Genomic DNA, 23,277 nt, shown 5'->3' with positions numbered 1-23,277 from the left:
ATGCATAAAGATGGCAGCCCCCATGTACTTACAGTGGGTCCTCATTTAGTGTTATTGGCCTAAAGGTCTACTTCAATATATATCAATCAATCATTCCTTAATTCGTTCATCTCATTACACAGTATATGTCACGTCTGTCAGTGAGATGCGGTTGAAGAAGTCAGGCGCAGGACACAGACTCTCGGAAACGTACTTTAATCCGATACTGAAAAGATGAACACAGAATAACTCCACGCAGGGAGGAAATAACCCGCTTACAAACGACATACGTGAAGGGATAATTATTGGGCAACAATCAAACATAATGTGGAACAGGTGTAAACAATACAGACAAAACTAGACAGACATCGATAACATCGAATGGCAGCAGCTAGTACTCCGGGGACAACGAACGCCGAAGCCTGCCCGAGCAAGGAGGAGGAGCAGCCTCGGCAGAATCCGTGACAGTATCCCCCCCTTGACGCGCGGCTTCAGCTGTGCGCCGACCCCGGCCTCGGAGACGGCCAGGAGGACGCGGCGCAGGGCGAGTCGGATGACTCCGGTGGAACTCTGTCAACAGGGAGGGATCTAGGATGTCCCTCCTAGGGACCCAGCACCGTTCCTCCGGACCGTACCCCTCCCACTCCACGAGATACTGCAGACCCCCCATCCGACGCCTCGAATCCACGATGGAAAGGACTGAGTACGCCGGAGCCCCTTCGATGTCTAGTGGGGGCGGAGCGGCCTCTCGTACCTCATTCTCCTGGAGTGGACCAGCTACCACCGGCCTGAGGAGAGACACATGGAACGAGGGGTTAATGCGATAATTAATAGGCAGTTTTAAACTATACCATACCTTGTTCAATCTCCTCAGGACTTTAAATGGCCCCACAAACCGCCGACCCAGCTTCCGGCAGGGCAGGTGAATGGGCAGGTTTCTGGTCGAGAGCCAGACCCGATCTCCAGGTGCATAAACCGGACCCTCACTGCGGTGGCGATAGGTGCTCGCCTTTTGCCGTCTGATGGCCCGCTGCAGATGGACAAGCGCAGCATTCCATGTCTCCTCCGAGCGCCGAAACCATTCATCCACCGCAGGGCAGGAGCCTCGATCTGGCTCTGATGCCAGGGTGCCAGAACCGGCTGATAGCCCAACACACACTGGAAAGGCGTAAGATTAGTGGAGGAGTGGCGGAGTGAGTTTTGGGCTATCTCTTCCCAGGGAATATACCCCGACCACTCCTCCTGCCGGTCCTGGCAATAGGACCTCAGAAACCTACCCACATCTTGGTTTACTCTCTCCACCTGCCCATTACTCTCAGGGTGAAAACCCGAGGTAAGGCTGATCGAGACCCCCAAACGTTCCATAAACGCCCTCCACACTCTAGAGGAAACTGGGGACCCCGATCAGACACTATATCCTCAGGCACCCCGTAGTGCCGGAAAACGTGAGTAAACAGGGCTTCGGCCGTTTGTAGGGCTGTAGGAAGACCTGGCATAGGGATGAGACGGCAGGCCTTAGAAAACCGATCCACCACGACCAAGATCGTGGTATTCCCCTGGGAGGGGGGAAGGTCCGTGACAAAATCCACCGACAGGTGAGACCACAGTCGTTGTGGAACGGGTAGTGGTTGTAACTTCCCTCTGGGCAGGTGTCTAGGCGCCTTACACTGGGCGCACACCGAGCAGGAAGAAACGTAAACCCTCACGTCCCTGGCTAAGGTGGGCCACCAGTACTTCCCGCTAAGACAGTGCACCGTCCGACCAATACCAGGATGACCAGAGGAGGGTGACGTGTGAGCCCAATAAATCAGTCGGTCATGGACCTCGAGCGGCACGTACCTCCGTCCCTCTGGACACTCTGGGGGAGTAGGGTCGGTACGTAACGCCCGCTCGATTTCCGTGTCGACCTCCCACACCACCGGTGCCACTAGACAAGACTCTGGTAGTATGGGAGTGGGCTCAATGGACCTCTCCTCTGTGTCATATCGTCGGGACAGGGCGTCTGCCTTAACGTTCTGTGACCCTGGGATATAAGTGATCTTAAATACAAACCGGGCAAGAAACATGGCCCACCTAGCCTGACGAGGGTTCAGTCTCTTCGCTGCCTCGATGTACTCCAGGTTACGATGGTCAGTCAGAATGAGAAAAGGGTGTTTAGCCCCCTCAAGCCAATGTCTCCACACCTTCAGGGCGTGGACCACCGCTAGCAGCTCCCTGTCCCCCACGTCATAATTGCGTTCCGCCGGACTGAGCTTCTTGGAATAGAAAGCACAGGGGCGGAGTTTAGGAGGCGTGCCCGAGCGCTGAGACAGTATAGCACCGATCCCCACCTCGGACGCATCCACCTCAACTTGGAACGCCAAAGAGGGATCCGGATGTGCCAGCACCGGAGCTGAGGTGAACAGGTCCTTCAAATGACTAAACGCCCTGTCCGCCTCAGCCGACCACTGCAAACGCACCGGGCCCCCCTTTAGCAGGGAGGTAATGGGAGCTGCTACCTGTCCAAAACCCCGGATAAACCTCCGGTAGTAATTGGCAAAACCCAAAAAACGCTGCACCTCCTTTACCGTAGTGGGAGTCTGCCAATTACGCATGGCTGAAACGCGGTCAATCTCCATCCCCACCCCTGACGCAGACAACCGGTGTCACAGGAAGGAGATGGACTCCTGGAAAAACAGACATTTCTCTGCCTTCAAATACAGATCATGCTCCAACAGTCTACCCAGCACCCGACGTACCAGGGACACATGCTCGGTATGTGTAGCGGAGTATATCAGAATGTCATCAATATACACCACTACCCCCTGTCCATGCAAATCCCGGAAATTCTCGTCCACAAATGATTGGAAGACTGAAGGAGCATTCATTAGACCGTATGGCATGACGAGGTACTCATAGTGACCCGAGGTGGTACTGAATGATGTCTTCCACTCATCTCCTTCCCGAATGCGCACCAGGTTGTAAGCGCTCCTGAGATCCAATTTTGTGAAGAAGCGCGCTCCGTGTAATGACTCCGTCATACTAGCAATCAGAGGGAGAGGATAGCTGTATTTAATAGTGATCTGATTGAGACCACGGTAATCAATACACGGTCGTAAACCCCCATCCTTCTTCTTCACAAAAAAGAAACTCGAGGATGCAGGGGAAGTGGACGGCCGTTTGTATCCCTGTCTCAAGGATTCGGTGACATATGTCTCCATAGCAGCCGTCTCCTCCTGAGACAGAGGATACACATGGCTACGAGGGAGCGCAGCGCCAACCTGGAGGTCTATCGCACAATCCCCCTGTCGATGAGGTGGTAATTGAGTCGCCTTCTTCTTACAGAAGGTGCGTGCCAAATCGGAATGTGCATTTTGGGCATTTGGTTCAGACTTTCCACCGTCGTTGCCCCTACGGAAACACCTACAAACCGCCCCACACACTGATCAGACCATCCCTTGAGAGCCCTCTGTTGCCATGAAATGTTGGGGTCATGAGATGTTAACCAGGGAAGCCCCAACACCACAGGAAACGAAGGAGAGTCAATTAAAAACAACTGTATAGTCTCCTCATGACCCTTCTGCGTTTTCAACTTCAGTGGCGCTGTGACCTCCCTAATCAATCCCGACCCCAAAGGCCGGCTATCTAGGGCATGGATAGGGAAGGGCACATCGACTGGTAATAAAGGGATTCCTAACTTATATGAGAAATGGCGATCGATAAAATTCCCAGCTGCGCCTGAATCGACTAGCGCCTTATGCTGGGAGTAAGAAGAAACCTCTGGAAACACAACTTGAATACACATATGAACAACAGAGAGCTCTGGGTGAGTTGGGGCCTTACTCACCTGGAATGACTCATCAGTGTGTTGCCTGCTGCCTCGAATCCGAGGAGACCCTCCCCAGCACAGAACCGCCGTGTGTCCTCGGCGGCCACAGTTGGTGCAGGGGACAGCCTCTCTCCTAGCCTCCCTACTACCAGCACCTCCGAGCTCCATAGGGCTCGGCTCGGAAGTGCTGGGGGATGGAATGGATGGCCCCAGCTCCGGACGTCCGCGGGTAGCCAACAGGGTATCCAGGCGAATCGACATGTCCACCAGCTGATCGAAGCTTAGGTTGGTGTCCCTGTAGGCCAACTCTCGACGAACGTCCTCTCTTAAGCTACACCTGTAGTGGTCGATGAGGGCCCTCTCATTCCATCCCGAATTGGCAGCCAGAGTCCGGAAGTCCAGTGCGAATTCCTGCGCGCTCCTCCTCCCCTGTCTGAGGTGGAACAGACGCTCACCCGCCGCCTTCCCCTCCGGGGGATGATCGAACACCGCCCTGAAGCGGCGGGTGAACTCCGCATAGTTCACAGTAGCGGCGTCTATTCCTCCCCACTCGGCGTTGGCCCACTCCAGTGCCTTGCCGGACAGACAGGAGATGAGGACGGACACGCTCTCGTATCCCGAGGGTGCCAGGTGAATGGTTGCCAGGTAAAGTTCCACCTGGAGCAGGAAACCCTGACACCCGGCTGCGGTGCCATCATAAGCCCTCAGGAGCGAGAGCCGAATCCCACTGGACTCCTGATGTGAGACGATAGGAGTGGCCGATGGTGGTGGTATCGTTGGAGGAGATGTGGGCAAACCTCCTCTCTCCCATCGTCCCAAGGTGTTCATCACCCTTTCCATGGCGGCACCAAGATCTTGAAGCATAGCTGCCTGTTGTAGGACGCGCTCCTCGAGTGATCCGGTCGGTGCCGTCGCTCCTGCTGACTCCATGTTGTGGTGTGTGATTCTGTCACGTCTGTCAGTGAGATGCGGTTGAAGAAGTCAGGCGCAGGACACGGAACTCTCGGAAACGTACTTTAATCCGATACTGAAAAGATGAACACAGAATAACTCCACGCAGGGAGGAAATAACCCGCTCACAAACGACATACGTGAAGGGAAACAATCACACACAAGATCCCGATGAGAGACAGGGGTAATTATAGGGCAACAATCAAACATAATGTGGAACAGGTGTAAACAATACAGACAAAACTAGACAGACAACGATAAGATCGAACGGCAGCAGCTAGTGCTCCGGGGACGACGAACGCCGAAGCCTGCCCGAGCAAGGAGGAGGAGTAGCCTCGGCAGAATCCGTGACAGTATACAAGTCATTCATGCCTTTAAATACAGTCAAGCATTTAAGTTACAAAACAAAATAACATATGGATCCTTAAATAATTTAACAATAAATAAACAACAACATGTCAGCTAAAGCAATTGCATTCACAAATGCATGCAACTGTTTTTAATCTTGGCTGTATTAAACACTTTAATACCTTTTTAGACTATATGGAATTGATTATATTTGTTTGTAAATTGTTATTGTACTTGTGGTGTTGTTTAAACTGTTCCAAACGGTCAGAAAAATATTGTAATCTAACAGAACATGTTTGAGACAAATACTGTAACAAGCACACAGCATGCACTCCTCCTAACCTCCTTCTTGATATCCTTCTTATGTATTATTATAATTAGTATTATTATAGCTAAAATATTATTTAATACATTTCAAGTACATAAAAATTAACTCAGCAAGAGTCTGCATCTTTTTTATACCAATTTATTGAATTAATATTGCCCCGTAGCACTCACCTCTGTCATCATGAAGTGCTTTGAGAGACTAGTCAAGGATCACATCACCTCTACCTTACCTGTCACCCTAGACCCACTTCAATTTGCTTACCACCCCAATAGATCCACAGACGATGTAATCGCCATCACACTGCACGCTGCCCTATCCCATCTGGACAAGAGAAATACCTATGTAAGAATGCTGTTCATTGACTATAGCTCAACATTCAACAACTTAGTACCCTCCAAGCTCATCATTAAGCTCGAGGCCCTGGGTCTGAACCCCGCCCTGTGCAACTGGGTCCTGGTTTTCCTGACGGGCCGCCCCCAGTTGGTGAAGGTAGGAAACAGCATCTCCACCTCACTGATCCTCAAAACTGGGGCCCCACAAGGGTGCGTGCTCAGCCCCCTCCTGTACTCCCCGTTCACCCATGACTGCGTGGCCAAGCACGCCTCCAACTCATTCCTCAAGTTTGCAGACGACACAACAGTAGTTGGCTTGATTACCAACAATGACGAGACCGCCTACAGGGAGGAGGTGATAGCTCTGGGATTGTGGTGCCAGGAAAATAACCTCTCACCCTCTCACTCGTGGACTTCAGGAAACAGCAGAGGGTGCACCCCCCTATCCACATCGACGGAACCGCAGTGGAGAAGGAGGAAAGCTTCAAGTTCCTTGGCGTACCCATCACTGACAAACTGAAATGGTCCACCCACACAGACAGTGTGGTGAAGAAGGCGCATCAGAGCCTCTTTAACCTAAGGAGGCTGAAGAAATTTGTCTTGGCACCTAAAACCCTCACAAACTTTTACAGATTATTTTCCTAAGTCCCTGTTTTTGGCACCTGACCACACAAATGGACAGTAGTCCAGGTGCGACAAAACAAGGGCCTGTAGGACTTGCCTTGTTTATAGTGTTGTTAAGAAGGCAGAGCAGCGCTTTATTATGGACAGACTTCTCCCAATCTTAGCTACTGTTGCATAAACATGTTTTGACTATGACAGTTTACAATCTAGGGATACTCCAAGAAGATTAGTCGCCTCAACTTTCTTAATTTCCACGTTATTCATTACAAGATTTAGTTGAGGTTTAGGGTTTAGTGAATGATTTGTCCCAATTACAATGCTTTTATTTTTTGAAATATTTAGGACTAACTTATTTCTTGCCACTCATTCCGAAACTGACTGCAGCTCTTTGTTAAGTGTTGCAGTGATTTCACTCGCTGTAGTAGCTGACGTGTATAGTGTTGAGTCATCAAAGCCAGTGGCATGTCATTAGTAAAGATTGAAAAAAGTAAGGGGCCTAGACATCTGCCCTGGGGAATGCCAGACTCTACCTGGATTATGTTGGAGAGGCTTCCATTAAAGAACACTCTCTGTGTTCTGTTAGACAGGTAACTCTTTATCCACAAAATAGCAGGGGTTTGTAGAATAATAGTGAAGTCATTTTTCTTTGCTTATTTGAGCTGTTCTTGCCATAATATGTACTTGTTATTTTACCAAATAGGGCTATCTTCTGTATACCAACCCTACTTTGTCACAACACAAGTGATTGGCTCAAACGCATTAAGAAGGAAGAAATTCCAAAAATTAACTTTTAAGAAGGCACCTGTTAATTGAAATCCATTCCAGGTGACTACCTCATGAAGCTGGTTGAGAGAATGCCAAGGGTGTGTAAAGCTGTCATCAAGGCAAATGGTGGCTATTTGAAGAATGATGAGAGGGACTGATGGTGTGTGTGTGTGTGTGTGTGTGTGTGTTGAGCAGGTGAGGAGCTTGGAGCTTGGCGTCGGGTAAGTTTGGCTTTATACATAGCTTGGGCTTTGTCGAGTATGGCTTAAACTATGTATTTAGATTGTAGTTAGGTATTGTAGGTAGGTATCGTTGGTTGTTGTAGGTAGTTATTGTATGTAATTATTGTAGGTTAGTGTTGTATTCGGCGGTGCCGGGTGTAGCACGAAGCTAGCTAGCTAGCTAACTCACCACCTGGACTAGCTGGCGAGTAGCTATTAGCAACGGTATAGTTGTTTCACGCCTGAGAGTGCCTGTAATTACGCTAGCTGGCTGCCTACAATAATTACATACAATAATTGCCTACCATTCAGCTGTTTTCTAACCTCAATGTCTGAACCGTTAACGTTAGGCAGCAAGTGGCTACTGTGCTCGAAAATTAGCAATCTTGTTGCAACCTGGATAGCTACTTGTAAACAATATCTGGAACGACCGAGCGAACAGACGCGAACTGGCTGAGTCAATTCAGTGGCTAGCTTTGCACTTGGCTAGCTAACAGTAGCTGCTAGGGGTAAGTCATAACCTACACTTGTGTTTTGTTTTTTACATATTGATAGCCCGAGTCGCTCTAGGAATTCGGGACATGGGTGACTAGTTAACGTTAGTTTGGCTCTCTCTGTGTGTTCGTGCTGTGAAAGGAGGGGTTCTTCTTTGTCTGAAAGCAATGGCTAGCTAGTTTGCTAACTATTCTAGCTAACTAACTGGCTGAATAAGTTGACGACGGACTCGCTCAAGCTGTCGGGACTAACCCACAACGTTAGACACGGACGATCTGCTTGTGTGTTGATACACTGGTGGTTGTTGTGGCTGAGTATTGGCGCTAAACCCTGCTGTTGGAGACCGGCATGCTAGCTGGCTGTGGCGTCTTATGACGAGGTGCCCGGACGTTTTTCACTGAATAATACTGCACCTAGTTAGCTAGCTGAATAAACTAGGTTAGTCTATTCCTAGAAAACATTGAACCGCTGTAGTTTACAACAATTATAGTTTCTGAGGTGGAAGTTGAGAGAGTTATATTTGGGAGTTGTGGTGAGGGAGGCCCCGCTCTCTCCTTTCCCAGATGTTTAGTTCATTTTATTCCGATCTCCTCTGCATTATTGTAGCCATCTGCTGCAGCCTGTCAACTATGCCTCTGCCTATCCCTGTTCTCTCCTCTCCGCACAGGCTACACAAACGCCTCACACCGCGTGGCTGCTGCCTCTCTAACCTGGTGGTCCCTGCACGCACAACCCACGTGGAGTTCCAGGTCTCAGGCAGCCTCTGGAACTGCCGTTCTGCTGCCAACAAGGCAGACTTCATCCCAGCCTATGCTACCCTCCAGTCCCTCGACTTCTTGGCGCTGACGGAAACATGGATTACCACTGAAAACACTGCTACTCCTGCTGCTCTCTCCTCGTCTGACCATGTGTTCTCGCATACCCCGAGAGCATCTGGTCATCGGGGTGGTGGCACAGGAATCCTCATCTCTCCCAAGTGGACATTCTCAATTTTTCCCCTGACCCATCTGTCTGTCTCCTCATTTGAATTCCATGCAGTCACAGTCACTAGCCCATTTAAGCTTAATATCCTTGTCATCTATCGCCCTCCAGGTTCCCTTGGAGAGTTCATCAATGAGCTTGACGCCTTGATAAGTTCCTTTCCTGAGGATGGCTCACCCCTCACAGTTCTGGGGGATTTCAACCCCCCTACGTCTATATTTGACTAATTTCTCTCTGCCTCCTTCTTTCCACTCCTCTCCTCTTTTGACCTCACCCTCTCACCGTCCCCCCCTACTCACAAGGCAGGCAATACGCTTGACCTCATCTTTACTAGATGCTGTTCTTCTACTAATCTCACTGCAACTCCCCTCCAAGTCTCCGACCACTACTTTGTATCCTTTTCTCTCTCCCTCTCCTCCAACACTACTCACTCTGCCCCTACACAGATGATAATGCGCCGTCGCAACCTTCGCTCTCTCTCTCCCGCTACTCTCTCCTCTTCCATCCTATCATCTCTTCCCTCTGCTCAATCCTTCTCCCTCCAACCTCCTGATTTTGCCTCCTCAACCCTCCTCTCCTCCCTTTCTGCATCCTTTGACTCTCTATATCCCCGATCCTCCCGGCCGGCTCGGTCCTCCCCTCCAGCTCCGTGGCTTGATGACTCATTGCGAGCTCACAGAACAGAGCTCCGGGCAGCTGAGCGGAAATGGAAGAAAACTAAACTCCCTGCAGAGCTGGCATCTTTTCACTCCCTCCTCTCTACATTTTCTTCATCTGTTTCTGCTGCTAAGGCCACCTTCTACCACTCTAAATTCCAAGCATCCGCCTCTAACCCTAGGAAGCTCTTTGCCACATTCTCCTCCCTGCTGAATCCCCCCCCCCCCCCTCCCTCTCTGTGGATGACTTCATCAACCATTTTGAAAAGAAGGTTGACGACATCCGATCCTCGTTTGTTAAGTCAAATGACACTGCTGGTCCTGCTCACACTTCCCTACCCTATGCTTTGACTTCTTTCTCCCCTCTCTCTCTCCAGATAAAATCTTGCGACTTGTGACGGCAGGCCGCCCAACAACCTGCCCGCTTGACCCTATCCCCTCCTCTCTTCTCCAGACCATCTCCGGTGACCTTCTCCCTTACCTCACCTTGCTGATCAACTCATCCTTGACCGCTGGCTATGGCCCTTCCGTCTTCAAGAGAGCGAGAGTTGCACCCCTTCTCAAAAAACCAACACTCGATCCCTCTGATGTCAACAACTACAGACCAGTATCCCTTCTTTTTTTTCTCTCCAAAACTATTGAGCGTGCCGTCTTTAGCCAACTCTCTTGCTATCTCTCTCAGAATGACCTTCTTGATCCAAACCAGTCAGGTTTCAAGACTGGTCATTCAACTGAGACTGCTCTTCTCTGTGTCACAGAGGCTCTCCGCACTGCTAAAGCTAACTCTCTCTCATCTGCTCTTGTCCTTCTATACCTGTCTGCTGCCTTTGATACTGTGAACCATCAGATCCTCCTCTCCACCCTCTCCGAGCTGGGCATCTCCGGCGCGGCTCACTCTTGGATTGCGTCCTACCTGACCGGTCGCTCCTACCAAGTGGCGTGGCGAGAAGCTGTCTCCGCACCACGTGCTCTCACCACTGGTGTACCCCAGGGCTCAGTTCTAGGCCCTCTCCTATTCTCACTATACACCAAGTCACTTGGCTCTGTCATATCCTCACATGGCCTCTCCTATCATTGCTACGCTGACGACACACAACTAATCTTCTCCTTTCCCCCTTCTGATAACCAGGTGGCGAATCGCATCTCTGCATGTCTGGCAGACATATCAGTATGGATGACGGATCACCACCTCAAGCTGAACCTCGGCAAGACGGAGCTGCGCTTCCTCCCGGGGATGGACTGCCCGTTCCATGATCTCGCCATCACGGTTGACAACTCAGTTGTGTCCTCCTCCCAGAGTGCAAAGAGCCTTGGCGTGACCCTGGACAACACCCTGTCGTTCTCCGCTAACATCAAGGCGGTGACCCGATCCTGTAGGTTCATGCTCTACAACATTCGGAGAGTACGACCCTGCCTTACACAGGAAGCGGCACAGGTCCTAATCCAGGCACTTGTCATCTCCCGTCTGGATTACTGCAACTCGCTGTTGGCTGGGCTCCCTGCCTGTGCCATTAAACCCCTACAACTCATCCAGAATGCCGCAGCCCGTCTGGTGTTCAACCTTCCCAAGTTCTCTCACGTCACCCCGCTCCTCCGCACACTCCACTGGCTTCCAGTTGAAGCTCGCATCTGCTACAAGACCATGGTGCTTGCCTACGGAGCTGTGAGGGGAACGGCACCTCCATACCTTCAGGCTCTGATCAGTCCCTACACCCAAACGAGGGCACTGCGTTCATCCACCTCTGGCCTGCTGGCTCCCCTATCTCTGCGGAAGCATAGTTCCCGCTCAGCCCAGTCAAAACTGTTCGCTGCTCTGGCACCCCAATGGTGGAACAATCTCCCTCACGACGCCAGGACAGCGGAGTCACTCACCACCTTCCGGAGACATTTGAAACCCCACCTCTTTAAGGAATACCTGAGATAGGATAAAGTAATCCTTCTTAAGTGCCATGCATGTTGAATTCCCTTCCCTATAAGCGTGCTGAAATTCTGTTGTCAATTTGTTTACAGTAAAATAGCATTGTCTCTGGTCAAACACAATTTTTCCAAAAGTTTAATTCGGGTTAGTAACAGGCCGATTGGTTGGCTATTTGAGCCAGTAAAGGGGGCTTTGCTATTCTTGGGTAGTGGAATGACTTTTGCTTCCAGGCCTCCAGGCCTGAGTGCACACACTTTCTTGTAAGATTGAACATATGACAAATAGGAGTGGCAATATCATCTGCTATTATCATCTGTAATTTTCCACCCAAGTTGTCAAACCCAGGTGGCTTGTCATTGCTGATAGACAACCATTTTTTCACCTCTTCCACACTCACTTCACAGAATTCAAAATTACATTGCTTGTCTTTCATAATTTGGTCCACAGCGACGTGAGAGACTGATCAACAACTACAGGAAGCATTTGGTTGGAGTCATTGCAGCTAAAGGTGGCACAACCAGTTATTGAGTGTAAGGGGGCAATTACTTTTTCACACAGGGGAATTGGGTGTTGCATAACTTTGTTTATTAAATAAATGAAATAAATGTGTAATTGTTGTGTTATTTGTTCTATTATGTTCCCTTTATCTAATATTAAGTTTTGGTTGAAGATCTGATAACATTCAGTATCACAAATATGCAAAAGTAGAGAAAATTAGAAAGGGGGCAAATACTTTTTCATAGCACTGTATACATATATGTGGGTATTACTGAGGGTGGCTTCTGATAGTGGATAATATTTAACATGATACGAATTGTAAAATAAAATGGAGAAAAGCTTGGGCATATAATCACCGTACCTTCACCGCTATGCAATATGGTTTCCGAGCTGGTCATGGGTGCACTTCAGCCACGCTCAAGGTCCTAAACGATATAATAACTGCAAATCGATAAAAGACAGTACTGTGCAGCCGTCTTCATCGACCTGGCCAAGGCTTTTGACTCTGTCAATCACTGCATTCTTATTGGCAGACTAAATAGCCTTGGTTTCTCAAATGACTGCTTCGCCTGGTTCACCAACTACTTCTCAGATGGAGTTCAATGTGTCAAATCTGAGGGCCTGTTGTCTGGACCTCTGGCAGTCTCTATGGGGGTGCCACAGGGTTCATATCTCGGGCCGACTCTATTCTCTGTGTATATCAATGATGTCGCTCTTGCTGCTGGTGACTCTCAGATCCACCTCTACGCAGACGACACCATTTTGTATACATCTGGCCCTTCATTGGACACTGTGTTAACAAACCTCCAAATGAGCTTCAATGCCATACAAGACTCCTTCCGTGGCCTCCAACTGCTCTTAAACGCTAGTAAAACTAAATGCATGCTCTTCAATCGAACGCTGCTTGCACAACTACAAATACCTAGGTGTCTGGTTAGACCGTAAACTCTCCTTCCAGACTCACATTAAGCATCTCCTATCCAAAGTTAAATCTAGAATCGGCTTCCTATTTCGCAACAAAGCCTCCTTCACTCATGCTGCTAAACATGCCCTCGTAAAACGGACTATCCTACAGATCCTTGACTTCGGCGATGGCATTTACAAAATAGCTTCCAACACTCTACTCAGCAAATTGGATGTAGTCTATCACAGTGCCATCCGTTTTGTCACCAAAGCCCTATATACTACCCACCATTGTGACCTGTACGCTCTCGTTGGTTGGCCCTCACTACATATTCGTCGCCAAACCCACTGGCTTCAGGTCATCTATAAATCACTTCTAGGCAAATCCCCGCCTTATCTTAGATCATTGGTCACCAGAGCAACACCCACCCGTAGGATGCGCTCCAGCAGGTATGTCACACTGGTCATCCCCAAAGCCAACACCTCTTTTGGCCGCCATTCCTTCCAGTTATCTGCTGCAAATGACTGGAACGAACTGCAAAAATCTCTGAAGCTGGAGACACTTATCTCCCTCACTAACTTTAAGCATCAGTTGTCAGAGCAGCTTACCGATCACTGCACCTGTACACAGCCCATCTGTAATTAGCCCACCCAACTTCCTCATCCCCATATTGTTATTTACATTGTTATTTATTTTGCTTTTCTTCATCCCAGTATCTCTATTTGAAAATCATCTTCTGCACATCTATCACTCGTGTTAATACTAAATTGTAATTATTTTGCATTATGGCCTATTTATTGCCTTACCTCCATAACTTACTACATTTAAACACACTGTATATAGATTTTCTATTGTGTTATTGACTGTACATTTTGTTTTTGTTTATTCCATATGTAACTTTGTGTTGTTGTTGTTTTTATCGCACTGCTTTGCTTTATCTTGGCCAGGTCGCAGTTGTAAATGAGAACTTGTTCTCAACTGGCTTACCTGGTTAAATAAAGGTTAAATAAAAAAATTTAAAAATACTTTCTAAAGCGCATACATCAACTTGGCATGTTCAGCCCTACAGAAGACTATAGTTCAGGTCTCCAAATTTCATCCATGCAAATTAGGAGGGCACACAATTAAAATTATGAATAACGGCACAGCTATTTATATACACTACATGACCAAAAGTATGTGGACACCTGCTTGTCAAACATTTCATTCCAAAATCATGGGCATTGATATGGAGTTGGTTCCCCCCTTTGCTGCTATAACAGCCTCCACTCTTCTGGGAAGGCTTTCCACTAGAGTGAACTACCACTTCGCGGCTGAGCCGTTGTTGCTCCTAGACGTTTCCTCTTCACACCTAGACGTTTCCACTTCACAATAACAGCACTTACAGTTGACCGGGGCAGCTCTAGCAGGGTAGAAATTTGACAAACTGACTTGTTGGAACGGTGGCATCCTATGACGGTGCCACGACAGCAGGGGTTCAAACTGTAGAAGCAGGGGTTCAAACTGTAGAACCCAGTTCCTACGATTTTATACACCTGTCAGCAACGTGTGTGGCTGAAATAGCCGAATCCACTAATTTGAAGGGGTGTCCACATACATTATATATACAGAATAATCTTATTTCACTGTGGAAAAGGGTCTGCAATACATGTCATGTTGGTATGATTTTCAGTTTGCTTCCTTTTGGCTGGTTTGACATTCGTCTCCAAGGATCATAAGGAAAAATCATCTGTGTCTTTACAATGTCCTTCTCTAAACGGATTACTAATTTACTGATCTATTATCAATTTATAAATTACAATGCATGGAGAATACATAATATGGTTTTTCCACTTGTAACCGTCAGGTTCCTGCGACCTTATTCATGGTTTCCTTACGCATAAACATGGTGGCATTAAGTCAAGTCCAAAATACAGTGTTTCTGTAGACACACCTCCAAAACACCTTCATTTATTTGAGCTCCACCTAAAATGAAAAGTGTATGACTAGCATTCTATTCTCATGCTTAAGTTCAAGGTCAGAATATGTATAGAGAGAAAAGTGCATGAAAAGGGAATTGCATTCAATTTATGCAAGCTTAACCTCTTAACGATCAGACCCTTTTTTCAATTTTCACCTAAAATGACATACCCAAATTTAACTGCCTGTAGCTCAGGACCTGAAGCAAGGATATGCATATTCTTGATACCATTTGAAAGGAAACACTTTGAAGTTGAAATGCAAGAGAAAGGCCACATTATAATATTGCAGTTTAGGCGCAATTTAGATTTTGGTCACTAGATGGAAGCAGTGTGTGTGAAAAGTTTCAGATTGATCCAATGAAGCATTTTAATACTGGACTATTTTGTATCAAGTCTGGTCAATTGATACATTTTCAAATACATAACTATAGAGAACATACAAAAATGATATGGTAATACAAAATGTAAGTTTACACACTCCCAGGAATGTCATACATGATGGATCATTAGCTTATACACTAACTTTCTAGATGGCCGGGCGGGGTGTGTTTGGAGCCAGAGACAGCAGGGTTTCAAACTGTAGAACACAGTTCATACATTTGAATATAAAAATGGATTTTATCAAACAAAACTATGCTACATTTTATCTCTGGGACCCTTAGGATGACAAATCAGAGCAAGATATGTAAGTCAATTTTATCAATCAATTTTATTTTATATAGCCCTTCTTACATCAGCTAATATCTCGAAGTGCTGTACAGAAACCCAGCCTAAAACCCCAAACAGCTAGTAATGCAGGTGTAGAAGCACGGTGGCTAGGAAAAACTCCCTAGAAAGGCAAAACCTAGGAAGAAACCTAGAGAGGAACCAGGCTATGAGGGGTGGCCAGTCCTCTTCTGGCTGTGCCGGGTGGAGATTATAACAGAACCATGCCAAGATGTTCAAAAATGTTCATAAGTGACAAGCATGGTCAAATAATAATCAGGAATAAATCACAGTTGGCTTTTCATAGCCGATCATTAAGAGTTGAAAACAGAAGGTCTGGGACAGGTAGGGGTTCCATAACCGCAGGCAGAACAGTTTAAACTGGAATAGCAGCAAGGCCAGGCGGACTGGGGACAGCAAGGAGTCACCACGGCCGGTAGTCCCGACGTATGGTCCTAGGGCTCAGGTCTCTCAGTTGGCTTTTCATAGCCGATCATTAAGAGTTGAAAACAGCAGGTCTGGGACAGGTAGGGGTTTCGTAGCCGCAGGCAGAACAGTTGAAACTGGAATAGCAGCAAGGCCAGGCGGACTGGGGACAGCAAGGTGTCATCATGCCCGGTAGTCCTGACGTATGGTCCTAGGGCTCAGGTTCTCAGAGAGAAAGAGAGAACGAGAGAATTAGAGAGAGCATACTTAAATTCACACAGGACACTGGATAAGACAGGAGAAGTACTCCAGGTATAACCAACTAACCCCAGCCCCCCGACACATAAACTACTGCAGCATAAATACTGGAGGCTGAGACAGGAGCGGTCCGGAGACACTGTGGCCCCATCCGAAGAAACCCCCGGACAGGGCCAAACAGGAAGGATATAACCCCACCCACTCCGCCAAAGCACAGCCCCCGCACCACTAGAGGGATATCCCCAACCACCAACTTACAATCCTGAGACAAGGCCGAGTATAGCCCACAGAGGTCTCCACCACAGCACAAACCAAGGGGGGGGCGCCAACCCAGACAGGAAGATCACGTCAGTAACTCAACCCACTCAAGTGACGCACCCCTCCCAGGGACGGCATGAAAGAGCACCAGCAAGCCAGTGACTCAGCCCCTGCAACAGGGTTAGAGGCAGAGAACCCCAGTGGAGAGGGGAACCGGCCTGGCAGAGACAGCAAGGGCTGTTCGTTGCTCCAGCCTTTCCGTTCACCTTCACACTCCTGGGCCAGACTACACTCAATCATATGACCTACTGAAGAGATAAGTCTTCAGTAAAGACTTAAATGTTGAGACCGAGTCTGCGTCTCTCACATGGGTAGGCAGACTGTTCCATAAAAATGGAGATCTATAGGAGAAAGCCCTGCCTCCCGCTGTTTGCTTAGAAATTCTAGGGACAATTAGGAGGCCTGCGTCTTGTGACCGTAGCGTACGTATTGGTATGTACGGCAGGACCAACTCGGAAAGATAGGTAGGAGCAAGCCCATGTAACGCTTTATAGGTTAACAGTAAAACCTTGAAATCAGCCCTTGCCTTAACAGGAAGCCAGTGTAGGGAAGCTAGCACTGGAGTAATATGATCAAATTTCTTGGTTCTAGTCAGGATTCTAGCAGCCGTATTTAGCACTAACTGAAGTTTATTTAGTGCTTTATCCGGGTAGCCGGAAAATAGAGCATTGCAGTAGTCTAACCTAGAAGTAACAAATGCATGGATTAATTTTTCTGCATCATTTTTGGACAGAAAATTTCTGATTTTTGCAATGTTACGTAGATGGAAAAAAGCTGTCCTTGAAACAGTCTTGATATGTTCGTCAAAAGAGAGATCAGGGTCAAGAGTAACGCCTAGGTCCTTCACAGTTTTATTTGAGACGACTTTACAACCATCAAGATGAATTGTCAGATTTAACAGAAGATCTCTTTGTTTCTTGGGACCTAGAACAAGCATCTCTGTTTTGTCCGAGTTTAAAAGTAAAAAGTTTTCAGCCATCCACTTCCTTATGTCTGAAACACAGGCTTCTAGCGAGGGCAATTTTGGGGCTTCACCATGCTTCATTGAAATGTACAGCTGTGTGTCATCCGCATAGCAGTGAAAGTTAACATTATGTTTTCGAATAACATCCCCAAGAGGTAAAATATATAGTGAAAACAATAGTGGTCCTAAAACGGAACCTTGAGGAACACCGAAATGTACAGTTGATTTGTCGGAGGACAGACCATTCACAGAGACAAACTGATATCTTTCCGACAGGTAGGATCTAAACCAGGCCAGAACTTGTCCGTGTAGACCAATTTGGGTTTCCAGTCTCTCCAAAAGAATGTGGTGATCGATGGTGTCAAAGGCAGCACTAAGGTCTAGTAGCACGAGGACAGATGCAGAGCCTCGGTCTGACGCCATTAAAAGGTCATTTACCACCTTCACAAGTGCAGTCTCAGTGCTATGATGGGGTCTAAAACCAGACTGAAGCATTTCGTATACATTGTTTGTCTTCAGAAAGGCAGTGAGTTGCTGCGCAACAGCTTTTTCTAAAATTTTTGAGAGGAATGGAAGATTCGATATAGGCCGATAGTTTTTTATATTTTCCGGGTCAAGGTTTGGCTTTTTCAAGAGAGGCTTTATCACTGCCACTTTTAGTGAGTTTGGTACACATCCGGTGGATAGAGAGCTGTTTATTATGTTCAACATAGGAGGGCCAAGCACAGGAAGCAGCTCCTTCAGCAGTTTAGTAGGAATAGGATCCAGTATGCAGCTTGAAGGTTTAGAGGCCATGATTATTTTCACCATTGTGTCAAGAGATATAGTACTAAAACACTTAAGTGTCTCTCCCGATCCCAGGCCCTCGCAGAGCTGTGCAGATCCAGGACAGCTAAGCCCTGGAGGAATACGCAGATTCAAAGAGGAGTCCGTAATTTGCTTTCTAATGGTCATGATCTTTTCCTCAAAGAAGTTCATGAATTTATCACTGCTGAAGTGAAAGCCATCCTCTCTTAGGGAATGCTGCTTTTTAGTTAGCTTTGCAACAGTATCAAAAAGAAATTTTGGATTGTTCTTATTTTCCTCGATTAAGTTGGAAAAGTAGGATGATCGAGCAGCAGTGAGGGCTCTTCGGTACTGCACGGTACTGTCTTTCCAAGCTAGTCGGAAGACTTCCAGTTTGGTGTGGCGCCATTTCCGTTCCAATTTCCTGGAAGCTTGCTTCAAAGCTCGGGTATTTTCTGTATACCAGGGAGCTAGTTTCTTATGACAAATGTTTTTCGTTTTTAGGGGTGCAACTGCATCTAGGGTATTGCGCAAGGTTAAATTGAGTTCCTCAGTTAAGTGGTTAACTGATTTTTGTCCTCTGACGTCCTTGGGTAGGCAGAAGGAGTCTGGAAGGGCATCAATGAATTTTTGTGTTGTCTGAGAATTTATAGCACGACTTTTGATGCTCCTTGGTTGGGGTCTGAGCAGATTATTTGTTGCGATTGCAAACGTAATAAAATGGTGGTCCGATAGTCCAGGATTTTGTGGAAAAACATTAAGATCTACAACATTTATTCCATGGGACAAAACTAGGTCCAGAGTATGACTGTGGCAGTGAGTAGGTCCAGAGACATGTTGGACAAAACCCACTGAGTCGATAATGGCTCCGAAAGACTTTTGGAGTGGGTCTGTGGACTTCTCCATGTGAATATTAAAATCACCAAAAATTAGAATATGATCTGCTATGACTACAAGGTCTGATAGGAATTCAGGAAACTCAGAGAGGAACGCTGTATATGGCCCAGGAGGCCTGTAAACAGTAGCTATAAAAAGTGATTGAGTAGGCTGCATAGATTTCATGACTAGAAGCTCAAAAGATGAAAACGCCATTTTTTTTTTTGTAAATTGAAATTTGCTATCGTAAATGTTAGCAACACCTCCGCCTTTGCGGGATGCACGGGGAATATGGTCACTAGTGTAACCAGGAGGTGAGGCCTCATTTAACACAGCAAATTCATCAGGCTTAAGCCATGTTTCAGTCAGGCCAATCACATCAAGATTATGATCAGTGATTAGTTCATTGACTATGACTGCCTTTGAAGTGAGGGATCTAACATTAAGTAACCCTATTTTGAGATGTGAGGTATCACGATCTCTTTCAATAATGGCAGGAATGGAGGAGGTCTTTATCCTAATAAGATTGCTAGGGTGAACACCGCCATGTTTAGTTTTGCCCAACCTAGGTCGAGGCACAGACACAGTCTCAATGGGTATGGCTGAGCTGACTACACTGACTGTGCTATTGGCAGACTCCACTAAGCTGGCAGGTTGGCTAACAGCCTGCTGCCTGGCCTGCACCCTATTTCACTGTGGGGCTAGAGGAGTTAGAGCCCTATCTATGTTGGTAGATAAGAGGAGAGCACCCCTCCAGCTAGGATGGAGTCCGTCACTCCTCAGCAGGTCAGGCTTGGTCCTGTTTGTGGGTGAGTCCCAGAAAGAGGGCCAATTATCCACAAATGTTATCTTTTGGGAGGGGCAGAAAACAGTTTTCAACCAGCGATTAAGTGCTGAGACTCTGCTGTAGAGCTCGTCACTTCCCCTAACTGGGAGGGGGCCAGAGACAATTACTCGATGCCGACACATCTTTCTAGCTGATTTACACGCTGAAGCTATGTTGCACTTGGTGACCTCTGACTGTTTCATCCTAACATCGTTGGTGCCGACGTGGATAACAATATCTCTATACTCTCTACACTCGCCAGTTTTAGCTTTAGCCAGCACCATCTTTAGATTAGCCTTAACGTCGGTAGCCCTGCCCCCTGGTAAACAGTGTATGATCGCTGGGTGATTCGTTTTAAGTCTAATACTGCGGGTAATGGAGTCGCCAATGACTAGGGTTTTCAATTTGTCAGAGCTAATGGTGGGAGCCTTCGGAGTCTCAGACCCCGTAACGGGAGGAGTAGAGACTAGAGAAGACTCAGACTCAGACTCCGACTCGCTACATAATGGGGAAAACCGGTTGAAAGTTTCTGTCGGCTGAATGAGCGACACCGGTTGAGCATTCCAACAGTATTTCCCTCCAGAAGCCATGAGAAAGTTGTCCGGCTGCGGGGACTGTGCGGGGGGATTTATACTAACGTTACTGTCTGTACTTACTGGTGGCACAGACGCTGTTTCTTCCTTTCCTACACTGATATTACCCTTGCCTAACGATTGCGTCTGAAGCTGGGCTTGTAGCGGCGAGAATTCTCCTGTATATTATGAGTACAGCGACTGCAATTAGAAGACATCATGTTAATGTTACTACTTAGCTTCGGCTGTTGAAGATGTTGATGAACCATGTCCAGATAAAGCGTCCGGAGTGAAAAAGTTGAATAAGGGAAAAAAGTTGCGATGGAAAAAAGGAAAATAACGTAAAGTTGGCAGCTAAAACGCACAGGAAAATGACTCTTCTGTCTCGGGATAAACGTCCGGGGTGAAAAAGTTTAACGAAAAAAGATGAGTGAGGACAAAACTAAAAAGTTGGTAAATTTGTTGAACACAGAGATTGATTAAACGTTTATTAAAAGTAAAACGTGAATAGTTTGTCAGGTAGCCAAGTAGCAACAAACAGCACAGCAGCACGGAGACAATGCGGAAGCGAGACGGAAGTCACGTGTTCTTGGGGTCATAGGCAGCATTCCTCCTCCTCCAAACACGGCGAGTTGAGTTGATGCCAAAGAGCTCGATTTTGGTCTCATCTGACCACAACACTTTCACCCAGTTCTCCTCTGAATCATTCAGATAAATAATAAGTACATTATTTACCGTCAGAGGTGAATATATCAAACCAGTTGCAGTGATAATTTTTGTTGTTGTTTTGCACTCTCCTCAAACAATAGCATGGTCTTTTTTCACTGTAATAGCTACTGTAAATTGGACAGTGCAGTTAGATTAACAAGAATTTAAGCTTTCTGGTAATATAAGATACTGGGATTTGCCTACACCTCAGAAAAGAGGTACAGCCAGGGCATCTTCAACGTAGGGGATGTAATCCCATGATCACTTATCTAATAATTTCTGGATAACAATTAAATAACTAGTGTCCTGGGGAAATTAGCTGTAGGAAGAGGTTTGAACTTGTTGTTAGTTGAACTAGTTAACCGCCTGGTCTGATTTCACCGGCAAGTAGAGACTCAATCCATGCAAAGCTAGCTGAATAGAAGGGCCTGTGTAGATTGAATTTTCAACCAGCCTATTTTGCTCTTACTGTTACATCAGCTGTTGTACAATGACACAGGAGACATTTACAATAATGGGCCTTTTAATAACACCACAAATGGTTGGTTTACATGCTCCTTCAAGGTTCCTCCCATTCTGTGGTCCATTCATATCAATGTCTCCTCACCTTGTTTCCCTCCAGGACAAGAAAGCCATGCTGTCTTTCACCACTGGATCCCAGGAGTCTATGTTCAGTGCCAATGGTATCAATGGAGACATGAATGTCACCCTGTGGCCCCTGCAGGTATGTTAGGCTTGGCTGGCATGTAGATTGCTCTACAGTAATGAGCCTAAGCTTTCATCTGTTATCCCCACTGGATCTTTGCTTTTGACTTTCAGATTGGCAAGTACTAATATTGATGAAGGATAGCATAATTTGACCAAATCAATTAATGTGTTAATATCTACTTGAGCATGTTTATTCTCCCCCTGTAGAATGGCATCCTGCACTACTGTGGTTTCCAGGTTCTGGCTCCTCAGATCTTCTGGGCTCCACCCCACATCCCCGCTGTGGCTCGGGACCGCATGCTGGAGGCATGGCGCACACGGCTGCAAGGGCTTCTGGGAGAAGTACCGCTTACTTTCACACCCTCTGACAGCTTTGATGGTGGGAGGGGCTTCCAGCTCAAAGAGGATGTCCAGGAGAAGCACTCAGCCAATGAGTTTGGCCTGTCTGTCGGAATCCACCTGGGCAAGTCCCTCCCACCCAACAGCCAGATCAAAGCTGGGGTGTGAAGGATACTGGACGACTGTCATCCTACACATGCTGTTTATGCTCTAAATAACAAATAAAGATTGGCTTCCTTAAACTGAACGGTGTTCACTTTAATACCACACTTGTTATTCAATGCTTTAACCTAGGTTTCATAGTTGGTCAACTGACTAATTAACTCGTCTGCAGTCTTCCACATTTTCTGATGGCATTCAAGTATTTTGTTTAGTTCACTAATCTTGTATGGTAGCCACTGGGTTGAGGCTCACTACTTTACAAAAGCAGCTTCATAACACTCAGTTCCATACTCTCCCCACGCAGACATGCTGTGACCTGTATGCTCTCTCACTGACGGACTGGGTATGGGGTGGCTTGACCACTCTCCCACATGCCGCTTTGGTTTGGGTCAACCGGCGGGGCCTGTACCCTGCCACTCAAAGCCCTCAGCTTCCATACAGCGGGAAGAAATTGATCCGTTTAGGAGAAGGCTTACCACAGGCAAGGTCGCAGAGGGCTTTCTTTACATTCAGCGCTAAGTTATTGCATTGTGCTATGAATACATTGCTTGTTACTCCAGATTAGGATTTCTGCAACTGTTTAGTGACAATGTACCTCTAGGATCGGTTTGGAGTGAGGGGAGCTCCCTTGTTTTGGTGGGAAACACTTAATTCCACAGCGGAAGCACACTGGGAACATGGTCCGAGCCCTTGGGGTCATCTGGGACTGCTGTTCCAAGACACAGGAAGCACAACCAAGGGCGAGCTCAAGCTTTTTGCAGTGTTTGTGGGAGTGTTTGCCATAGAGCCAGAAGTTTTCCCTGAACAGGTAATTGAGGTTTGTGGCATGTAACCTGTGTCAAGGGTGGGTATATTTGAGC

At 47.1% G+C, this 23,277-nt stretch overlaps 1 protein-coding gene across 1 annotated transcript; it reads left to right on the top strand.

The window, feature by feature from the left end:
- Positions 1-22,423, top strand: LOC311143808 (NAD(P)H dehydrogenase [quinone] 1-like; the record flags this gene model as incomplete). Its single annotated transcript, XM_084179686.1, has 4 exons — positions 1-24; positions 21,395-21,448; positions 21,831-21,932; positions 22,124-22,423. The coding sequence occupies 4 exons, from the start codon at positions 1-3 to the stop codon at positions 22,421-22,423; spliced, it is 480 nt and encodes a 159-aa protein (XP_084035812.1).
- Positions 22,424-23,277: the final 854 nt, after the last annotated feature.

This window comes from Coregonus lavaretus (genome assembly GCF_964263955.1).
Source record: "Coregonus lavaretus genome assembly, chromosome: 16".
NCBI classification, from domain to species: Eukaryota; Metazoa; Chordata; class Actinopteri; order Salmoniformes; family Salmonidae; genus Coregonus; species Coregonus lavaretus.
This window is presented reverse-complemented; position numbering and strand designations above follow the sequence as displayed.